This window comes from Propithecus coquereli, unplaced genomic scaffold (assembly GCF_000956105.1).
Source record: "Propithecus coquereli isolate 6110/MARCELLA unplaced genomic scaffold, Pcoq_1.0 Scaffold802, whole genome shotgun sequence".
NCBI lineage: Eukaryota > Metazoa > Chordata > Mammalia > Primates > Indriidae > Propithecus > Propithecus coquereli.
The window spans coordinates 515,385-526,937 of NW_012154197.1; the positions used below are offsets into that span (position 1 = coordinate 515,385).

Genomic DNA, 11,553 nt, shown 5'->3' on the forward strand with positions numbered 1-11,553 from the left:
GATCATCATACCTCAGCCTCCTGGGTAGTTGGGACAGGCGCACGCCACCACACTGAACTAATTTTTCTATTTTTCTGTAGAGAAGGGGTCTCAGTATGTTGCCCAGGCTGGTCTCCAACTCCTGGCCTCAAGCAATCTTCCTGCCGTGGCTTCCCAAAGTGCTAGGATTACAGGCATGAGCCACCATGCCCTGCCCATTTTTTATCTTTTATATAATACCATACTTCTACTGTAGCCTTTCTGTTTAGATACATACTTACTTACCATTGTGTTCCAATTGCCTACAGTATTCAATAAAGTAATATGCTATACAGGTTTGCAACCTGGGCACAATAGGCCCCACATAGCTTAGGTGTGTAGTAGGCTATAACATCCAGGTTTGTGTAAGTACACTCTGTGATGTTCCCACAATGACAAAATTTCTCAGAATGTATCCCATTGTTAAGTGGCACACGACTGTATATGCATTATTCTGGAATATGAACACATCTGTGACAGGGCTCCAAACCCCAAATGGTTAAGAACCCCTATACTAGACTTAAATGATCCAAATAATAACCTCACAAGAATGTAAGCTCTGCAGAGTATAAATCTTTGTTTTGTTCACTGATGCATCCTAAGTGCCTAGCACACACAGGTCCTGGGACACAGCAGGTCCTCAGTCTTAAACAGACAGGGCTGCATGACTTCTGGTCATGGCTTAGTTTGAATTCTATGAAGAAGAGTAAGAGTAGACTATTCTTAGGACCTTTCACACAACCCACAAAATTTTTCCTTATGATCGAAATCATCCAACATAGGTGGCAGCTGCACTACCATCCCAACATCAGATTTTGTAACAATTTTGGAGAGCCTTGCTAGATAACCTAAAAGAGTAGTTCTAAATCTGGGATTTTTATCTGGGGAAGCTTTTTCAAAATGCCACCCCATTCTCCACCTGCCTATCCCTAATTCTGATTAAGCCGGTCTAGTTTAGGGCCCAGTTAATGAATATTTTGAAAAAGCTCGCTATGTGACTGATAGCTTCCATTCCTCCCCAACCCATGAGAAGTACTAATCTAAGAAATCATGTGAAGCAGAATCTGAAAAACCAAACACAAGCACACTGAGTTTACCAGGCTCCTTGATAAAGTGACTTGAGGAAGACAGGGAACAAGTGGGTTATACATGCCTTGTTCAGAAATAAAACAAATAAGACAAAGGAAGTAGGGAATCAACCTTTCATACCAACTCCATCTGTCAGGTACAGACAATCCATCAGATGGCTCCACAAGGGGTTAAGAAAACATGACGAAGAGCCTGTCTGAGGAAGACAGACACCATACTTTTACAATGGCTTGGTCCAAATTCAGTAAAAATTGGCAAAGTGCTCTCATTCCAAACATGCCCAGCACTCAGCTAATTCCCTTGCTGTAGAGTCAGAAAAGAATGTGCAGAATTATGAACCCCCTACTTCCCAAATAGGAGGAGTTCCTTTTCTTGAATGCATAGGCTGAAACTAATCTCATCAACCATTCACTCCTAATTACAAACTAGGTAGAGAAATAAGGTGCTCCTCAAACACAGGCGCTCTCCTTCTAAACTTTATGATTTGTAAACATCCTTTAACCCTGCCTCCACTAAGAACCAAGCCTTTGTCAACCTCAATTCATTCTCAATTGGCGAACAAGACAGAAACTACCCCCAGAGTAATGGTTCCCTCTGGGAACTCCTGGGGAAAGGGTGCAATAAGGTCAGCCCCTCCAAGAAGCATTTTTCTTGGACTTACAATACAGCTAATTAGACTGAGAACACCATGTCCCAAACCAGCCTGGTCTCTTTTCTGTTACAAACCTGAAGTAAACAGATTCTACAGCAGCTACAAGCCTGTTACCAAGGCCACTGTATTGATCAGTATAATTAACATTCACAATTCATCTAGTCCAGCATGACAAGCCAGCTGGGCTACTCCCCATAAGTGAAGACTGGGAATCTTCATGTCTTGCTTGCTAAGAAGTCTGGTGCTCAGAAGCTGGGCAATAAAAACTCAAGTACTGAATTAGAAGTTGGGTACCAACTAGCCACCAGGAGGAAACAGAATTAGTTACCAGAGCAATTGGACACATCTGCTATCTCTACAAATCACCTATTTCAATTTCCAAAGCAGCAAAATTCTGAAGGTCTCACTTTCCCATAAATCCTGCCCAAGTCATGTACTTTAAGGAAAGAAAACACAAAAAATTTGGTGCCAACTACAGCCCGAGCTTCTGGCTAGGACAAACACTGGCTCGTTTCCCAGAAGACTGTAATTGTAAAGAAGGTATGTTTCAAAGACAAGGGCACATACAGCTTTTGAGCATCAAGCTCAGCCGGGCTCAGAAGGGGCAGCCAGGGTCGCAGAATAAGAACCAGAAGTTTGCTCAGCACTGTTGGGAAAGCTGTTGTTTATTACGTTCAGTGTTCCAAAATCAAACTGCTCAACTAATCACTGGCTCCCAAACCTCAAACACCTTAAGTGAAAGCCTCCCTGTTCCTTAAATCAAAAGCATGTGTAAACCAGAACACTAGTTTCAACTTTGGACAATGTCCCTGATGCTAAGTGTTTAAAACTTGTTTCAATGGTGAGAAATTCAGGTTACTGTCCCCATTATGTCTAAGGATATCCCTAAACCCACAGCCACTGGATCAAGCAGCTGGAGGCATGTACCCAGACGTCTTCTCCCTTACTTCCTATTTCTGGCATTATAAAGGGATCTACTTAGGTGTTGGAATTTCTCACCTGTACTTCTTGGTACTCCCTTATCACCCATGCGGGGAGAGATCTAAGTTAGAAAAACACCCCTGGCCAACTGAAATGGAAAGTGAGTCAAAGCTGCCACATGAGTCCAACTTACTTTCTCCTACGGATGATCATCTACATTATTTCATTCAACAAACATTTAATGACAGTGTTATGTGTCAGGTACTACATACTATACACACACATACACACACACACATATGTATATATATTTGTGTGATATATGGTCCTTGTCTTCGATATATTCCATCTAGAGAAATCAAATGATAAGATTCAAATATCACCAACCTTTAAAACAGTTTGAGAAGTACTACAGTGAAATCTATTTTTGAGAGACACAGGGAAGCAAATTATTTTGTTTATACTCAGTGTAGCATTCCAAACACTTTTATGGAAACTGCCCCAGAGCTTTAGGGGCATCCACACTTCATATGAAGAGCAGTGGGATCGAGACACTGCAAAAACTCCAAAACCAGCTGAAATGATGCTTTGAGCCTGCCTGAGTTGAACTCTCAAGGAATTTATTAATATAATGAATCTCTTGGGAAGCTGAGGAGCATCCCAAAGTGGGGGGTGACAGCACCAACAACCTCAGCTTTATTCCAAGCCACAACGACAAACTGCAGGCTGGAAACAATCTCTTAGCAGTTTCTGGACATGCAACAGAAAGAGGTACTGTGGCTTAGAGGCCTGACTTTCTAAATCAGGGTTTTTTAAACCCAGGATCTATGGATGAGTTTCAGGAGTCTCATAAACCCTCTGAAAGCATACAGAAATTTTGTGCTCCTGAATTTTTCTGAGGAAAGAACCATGATTTTCATAAAATTCTTCAAAGGATCTGAGACTCAAAAGATTAAGAATGATTGTTCTAGAGTCTCTAATCCAGGGAATCTCAAGAGCATTTCCTCAAATGGGGAAAAGAGAAGCCTAGTTTAATTCTCTACCTTGCACACAAATGTATCTGTTTATTGACTTCTCTTCTTAAATTGGAAACAGAGATGGGGGTGTGCATTTTGAAAAGTCAAGGTGAATGTCTCTTTGTTACATCTCCAAAATAAAGCTAATAGTCACGAAAGCCAAAATAAGTTTTCCTTAAAGTCCTCGAGAAAGGAGATGAGGTGGCACTGGTCAAACAGGGCAGATCAGAATCTCTATCCTATCAACGTGTCTGATAGGTCTTTGTTTTTTTTTTTTAAATTTCAGGCTTTGGGGACCATAATGGAAACAGGTCATGGTCCAAAAGCTTTAACTTGAGGTCAAGCTAAGCCTGAAGGAAAGGGATAAAGTAATTCCCATTATGTCCATGGAAACCTGTGCCCAAAAGGTTCACCTTAATACAATTAATAAGTACTACAAGAGTTGGAGCCATTTATTAAAAACTTCCAAAATCCTGTCATTGCTCAAAACTCAGCACGAACAGCTTCGTTCAGGAGGTCAAAGTGAATGAAAAATGGTTATACTCATCTTCTCCAAGCCTTCAGCCCCTTCACTTTGACTCTTCACACAGTGACATCACAGATCATCACATTAGCACTTTCCTTGGCACCTTGAGCACATAGACTCAGTGGGATTCCACCGATGCCATCCTCCACTCACAGGTTGAGGAGAGAAGAGAAAAACATCAAAACAACAGGGTGTGCTCTTGCTGGGCAGTTCTTCGGATTGTAAAGAACCAAGCCTGAGGAAGGTCCAAGATGAACAAGCGTGGAACAGTGAGCAGTTCCAAACCCCTGTTTATTAAGCCTCACTTCCACCACACAACGAAGTACAGAGTGTCCATTTTAAAAGAAGTGAACTGGCTTGGGCTGGCAGAGGAGAACATGTTAAGCCCATTAAGCCCCACAGGCTAAGTACACAGGCACATCAGCTGAGGCATTAGAGCTTTCACTGTAAGAAAGCAGGAGCATGCTCGGGTAGTCCTACACTTGTGGTTCTCTCAAAGTCCTTTTCCCAATCTCTTTCCCAGGATTTCAAATATTACCTATTGCTGGTAGTTCATTAAACTTTTTTACTGTGCATCTTATTTGGGTAGTAAATTATTAAACCCCATTGTCTATACCGCTAGGCAGTACCAAACATTATACACATTCTGAGATTAAAGCACCACGGTGAATCCTTGAGATAAATGAACAGAGATAGAAACAAAAATGAAACCAGTCTGAGTCTCAACAAAGGCATGGGTACTCCACCCTAGTTCTGTAATTGGTATAGAGCAAAGGCCACATATTTCTGCAGGAGAAAATCAGTTATACATAATTAGGAGCAGGCTGTTAAGAGCAGTGTGAAACTCCCTGGGGGAGGGAGCTGGAGTACACAGAGACAGGATCCGAAGGTGGCTATATAAAATGGTAAGTCACAGTTCAGAAGAGTCTTTTGAATTGTTTCATGTAATTCAAGGATTCTAGTTTGGGAAGACCCCCAAACTATTGTAGTTTAAGGAAATAAACTCCTGGACTGAGCCTAGCTCAAAGTCTGACAAACGCCTAAGTTCTATGAGTGCGTTATGTATTATGGGGGGTGGGCTAGGGGAGTGGTGAGGTAGAGCACATCTCACCTCCATCACAAGCTCTAAGATCTCTCACTGTCTATGCACCCCCTTGTAATCAACAAATAAGCTCTACGTAGACATTCCAACAGAAACATCTTTGTTTTGGCTCTTTAGCAATATTTCAAGACTAGTTGCTCTCATTTGAACTATCATGTCGCATCACCCAGAAAGTTATAAATAGGGTAACCATAAAACCAGGGTATTTTGCAGAGTGTAACAAGGCACTCATTGGTCAGCATGCTACGTTAATGGGTATAAACCAGAACTGTACCAGGCAAAGCAGAATATATAAGCACTCTCAGTATAGAAAAATAAACACACTAATATTTACTAAATGCTAATCCTCTCAACCAATCTATTATTCCTCATTTTATAGATGAGAAAATGGAGGCTTAGACAGGTTGTCACTTGGCCAAGGTCACACAACCATAGATAGTAGAGACTGAAGGCAAACCTGACTCCAAAAATCAAGTGCTTAACTTATATTGTACTACTACTCAAAATTTTAGTAACAAAAAGGGGAAGTTAAAGAGGTCTTAGGTAACAGCCAAGCAACAGTGGGACACTAAGAGAACTACCTGAGCCAAAGGGAAATAAAGAGTCAGAAGAGAAAAGGCGACCACAATTCTATCTGAATTTTTATTTATTGCTTACCATGTGAAAGGCGCTAATAGCGCTGACAAGACCGGAAAGGAAAATTTGTGTTAAGAATCCGCCTTCAACTTAGGATTCTCAGATTTCAGGTTGGAAAAAACTTTGGTCTATGCAAACGTGTTGTCCTTCATACATGATGGGGATGGTTCTGAGCCACCTCAGCAGAATGTGTTCTGAATTATTATTCATTTCTGAATTATAATGAATTACATGTTCAGTATAAAAAAGGTGGCCCTTCTTTATAAAAATTTAATACTCGCATTCCCAAACTTGAGAAACAGACAGGTATGATTCTCCTTTACCAGGTAGTTCCTTTAAAACAACTTCAAGAGGACACTGTTTACAGATTATTAATTACTTGAGGTGGCAGAGTAAAGTTTCTAGGAGTCACAGGCATCTAAAGACCTACATGATCCTATGTATCAAAATAACCTTTATAGACAACTTCACAAGAATATTATATTGGGTAACACACATTGGATCCAAATGACACCCTCCTAATAAAAGGTACACATTTGTAATCTTGCCTGCAAAGGATCTAGACAATGAACAGATTTCTCTGTTACAAGCTAAATGTCTAAAGGAACTTGGAACAAACTAATTTGGCAAGAGTGCAACTAAACCAAACCAAATAAAAAAAGAGAGGTGATCAGGATCTGTGGAGAAATCTCAAAAAGAGGATCTTCTTGAACCCCTGACTCCTATTTCAAAGACTACTACTGAAACAGTAGCACTCTAAAGAGAATCAAGAGATACTAATGATGTGGAGAAGACAGGAAATGTCAACCTATCAGATCTCTTCCCAGTGATCCTGAGAAGTTCTGGTGTAAATTCTATAAAACTGCACCGAAAAGTAGCCGTAAGATAACCCTGAGAAAAGGAGCATCCTGGACTTCATCGAACAGGTTAACACCTACGCGGTACTCACTGGGGCTCTACTTAGTGGGCTTCCTAAGTCACAGCTGACTCTTCTGATGAATTAGCGCCACACGTGCTTTACTCAAGTCAAGAATATCCCATAAACAAAAGTAGCTTCTTTTGTATTCTTCTTCTCTTTCCCTGTATTTTCCTGGTGGTAAAGGTCTGATTGCACAGATCTTAGGTCAAATGCCTAATTTATCACTCCAGAGAGTCCTCGAAATGTTGAGAGGCTCAGACAACTGCAAACGCTCTGATAGGCCTTCCAGGGAAACATGCTTATTGCAGGAGGTTTCGTCAGCAAATTGGAGATGTGGGTTTACTCTATGAAAAAAGAATCAACTTGACAGTGTCAATTGCCAAAGGTCCACTGACAGTTATCATCCCTGCAACACAAAGTAGCAGGAAGAGAGGGATAAATAACTAGTGATTATGGGGAACTAGATGACCAATTTGGTTTGACCGATAACTGTTAACATTAGAAAAGGGTCTTCTTCAGTTGTGGTACAATGTACATTGACTCTGACAACTCAAGGTCTCCCTTTCTCATCTTAAATTTTCCTAGCCATACCATCTGAAATCACCAGTGACAGCTGTGAACAAGCCTTACCATGTGAATCATACTATAGCTATTAATAAGGTCCCACGAAAATTTCTTTTAGAACTGCGTGTCAGGAAAAGTTGTCTTCCTGAGGAACTGGCATGTATTATTTCCCATGCCTGCTAAGGAGACTGCGATTCTCTTTATTTTCTGGCTTCCAGGAAGTTAAGAGTTGCATGTGATGATCAACCTCATCAACTACCTTAGCCTTTGGGATTAACGATTTTTTTTTCCTTCTTTCTATAGTTTTGACTTCCCATTTATATTAATACCATATATATGTCCTGTGTTATAAGCCACCTCAAATGCTCATTACGAGTGTAAATATACTAACAGAATTCTTTTTAAAAATCATTTTTGCTATCTTAACTCCCAACATGCCCCTATCTCCACCTGTTCCAAACAATAGGCACTTATTTGGCAGATGAGGAAACTGAGGCACAGAAGCTAATTAATTTAGCTAGTAACTGAGATGTCTGTATGGCTGCCTACCAGTTGGCTTCCTGACATGCAGACATCTCAAACTTGGAATCAAACCAACAAGTCTTATTATGTTCATAGCACTGTTGTAGACCCGACAGCATACAAAACTAAGTCGTGATTATAGTTGAAGAATACAGATATCTATGTTTTAACTGATGGACATCCACTCTACCTCAAAGCAAATGAAGTGAATAAAAGCTGACCATAAAGTTATACTGGGATCTGAGCTGACTGAGGACCATCAAGGTCACCCTGAAGTAACCTGTATCTTCTGGCATCAGGAATGTCTTCATTTCCTAAGGGGCCTCTGGGCTTTGAAATGATCCAAGGATTACTTGGTCTATAGCCAGACTAGAATTCTCACAGGTAAACGACTGCACATTTGAAGAGGTTTTTTTCTCACACCATTCAGTACCATGCCAAGTTACTTTTTTTCCTTACTTTTCCCAGGCTTTCTCACATTATCAACACATGGCAGAGGTAAAAAAAGTGACTTAGTCATAACATCCAATTCAGCTGAAGTGAAAAACAGATTACCTAGGACTCCCTATGTGACCTTCACTAGTCCTCAACTGATCCATTAACTAAATAAATGCCTTTTATCATCACTAGGGGAAGGGTAATTAGTCATCATAAACCACTTTAACACAAAGTGCTGCGTAAATGCTAAACAATAAAGCTCAGAGCAACATTGATAGGGGGCACATTTACCAGTAAATAGAAACTTACAACAGGGTCTTCCCACATTCCTGGCAGAGACTGCTTCTTTTAGCTAATGGAGTATGAGTCTAAAATCATTAGCACTTGGCCTGATAATAATACATATTAGCAATATTCCTCCTGGGAAGAAGAGAGGAAAAGGGATATTTATTCCTGGTAGGCAGCCACACGGATATCTCAGTTACTAGTTAGCCAGATGGGCAATTAATATTTGAGTACCAAAGAAAATTTGAGTACCTACTACATGCTAGGTACAAAGTTAGGCACACCAGAACAAGAGTCCCTGCCTTTATGGGAGTTTACAATCTACAATACAGACTTTCTTCTATCAACAATGGTACCTGCAAGAATACACGCTTACTAAAATAAAGGCAAGTAACAAAAAAGATGACTAATCCTCTGAAGCAACTAAACAAGACGGGTTAACAGAGAAAGGAAAAGTCTGGGCATTAGGGTATCTGGGCTTTCCCATTCTTCCCCCTAATTCACCTGAGGTACCACTCTGAAGCATTCTGCTTATGAGTGTGACTATTTCTTCAAAGAATAGTGCAGATTACAGGGGGTTACTGCCCCAACAAAGCAGGCAGCCGAGCTGAGAGTACTAAACATAAGGTTAATCAGACTTTTTAGAATCAAGGGACATTCCACAATCTTTCAAATGAATTGTTGGTAAAACCTTAATTCTGTGAGAAAACAGAGCTGAAGCACACATGGTGCTTTGTCTTTTCAATCTTGCTTTTGATTTCTGGAGTGGTACATTAATTCACTTAAAAAAACCCCACATTTCTCACACTTAAGACAGTTTAACTAGCTCAGGTGTAGAGTCTCCAGGACTGTAACTATTCCTGCAAACTTTGCTTTGTTCAGCTTATACGAGCCCTGCATCCTATTAAACACCGCAGGCAGAGAGAGAGCCTTGAAACACTCTGTCTTTATACAGGAGAAAAGTATTTATCTGGGTTCTCATTGGCTTCAGGAGGGTCACCTCCTTGCAAAGGTTCTCTGGTCCACTGTTAATTGGGTGCCAAGTATGTAGAAAGTCAAGATGTGGTTGGCAGTAAATGATCAAAAAGCACTAGGGATCCCAATTCCACCACTCAGAGAGCTAGTTATAATAAAACCTCCAAAGGTTACCATTTACAAGAGCAATAGAAGAATGTCCCTTGAGCTCAACCCACAGCACAATAGACTAAACTTGTTCCGCCTCGGTAAGTGCAGTAAAGAATGAGCAATCTTTCCTTACCACCCACTGCTCCAACCCACCCAAGCTCCTTTCTCAAGGGATGCCTAAGTGATCTATTCACATGACTCTGGGATCAACGTGTATCCATGACAGTGTCTGCTGTCACAAACCTCCAAATGTCAATTTCTTACATATGTCCAAGCAGCCGGAAGACCACACAAGGTGAAAATCCTAGATTTTCAATTTCATGCTGCCCTCACTGCCTTCACCTGCATAAAGCCAGCTTTCTTTTCTCCTGCCTCCCGCTATCACGCAGCTGTTGGATAAACCGGCCACTGCTTCCAAAGATTTGACGGAAGTTCTGCCAGATTCACCCACTCACCTAAAGGGAGGTTTTCTGTAACACTCCCGTCCCCTGGACTGGTCACAGAGGTCAGCTGAATTGGTTCACCCCTCCCGCTCTCGTCTTCGACACCCTTCGACCCGAAAAACTCAGCTGCAAATTTAAGGCCTGGCCCTGCCGGGTTTCAGAAAGATCCCGGAGGAGCAGGGCTGAGGGACAAAGGAAAGCGAGGTCAGGGGCGGCCTTTTCAGCCCGGGATAGGCCTGGGGCCGCTCAGCCGCCTCCCCTCCGCCCGTCGCCTCAGTCGTCCCTGATCACCCCAAACCCCGGCCCCTGAAGTCCCGGACTAGCCGGAGCTCGGGCCCGGGCTTGCTCGCACCCGTTCCGCGAGGCCGGAGCCCGGCCCCCGCCACCACCCGGAGCCCCCGCACCTTCTTGGGAGCCTTGGTGACGGTGGCCATGAAGGAGTACTTCTCGGCGTCCTCGATCTCCTTGGCCTGCTTCAGCTCCTCCCCGACCCCGGGCAGCGGCATCGCGTCAGGCATCGACATCCCCTGGCCGGCCGGGCCCGCGGCTGACCCGCCGCCCCCGCCTCTCTCCCTCGCGGGCGCCCGCTCGCCTGGCCGCGCGGCGCCCCCCGACACGCGCTCGCCCACCCTCCCGCCGGGCCGCACGTGCGGCTGCGTCGGCTTCTGAGGCGCTGTGGCCGGCGCCTGGTTTACTCGCGAGCCTGAGACAACCGGACGGCGACACCGGCCCCAGGAGCACCAAAAACAGCAGCGCCGAGAGCCGAGCTCCGACCTGCCCGCGCCGCCACCTCCGCTGCACGCAAACGCGCACGCAAAGTAAGGGTAGAGGGCAGTGACGCCACGTCAGGTACTGGCAGCTCCGGCGAGCGGGTGGAGGGGAAGGGGCGGGGAGAGTCGGCGCCGTGTCTTGATGTCACCGCGCTGGGCTGGGCCACAGAAGCCGCCCCTTTCCCTTTCCTGCTCGCGGCTTATGATGTTCCCAGGGTGAGCCGGACCCTTTGCGCCACCAGGTGGCGCCATCAGCCCTGTGAGCAGCGCCTGGTTCCTGCAAAGATTCCGCCGAACGGAGGATTCCTGAGCTGCGGGCTTCTAGGCGAGGCCTCAGAGGGGCGTAAGAGGGGTGCTTGGGAACAAAAACCAGAGCTCTCCACGTGACACATCTTAGAGCCATTGCTAGGAAAAGTCCGGGGCCCGAGATAGCCCAGTCACTCACTCCCCCTTCCCCAGGCCCTTTGGACCAGAAGCTCCTTCGCAATGGGCAGTGTTTGCCTCTTTGACTTCACAGAGGGCAGAAC

At 43.8% G+C, this 11,553-nt stretch overlaps 1 protein-coding gene across 1 annotated transcript in view; it reads right to left on the bottom strand.

Moving 5' to 3' along the window:
* Nucleotides 1-11,151, bottom strand: part of AHCYL1 (adenosylhomocysteinase-like 1) — a 48,315-nt gene extending 37,164 nt beyond the window's left edge. Inside the window, exon 1 of the mRNA XM_012663378.1 lies at nt 10,661-11,151. Coding sequence (XP_012518832.1) covers nt 10,661-10,780 — 120 coding nt within the window. The 5' untranslated portion in view covers nt 10,781-11,151. The remainder of the gene's footprint in view (nt 1-10,660) is intronic.
* Nucleotides 11,152-11,553: the final 402 nt, after the last annotated feature.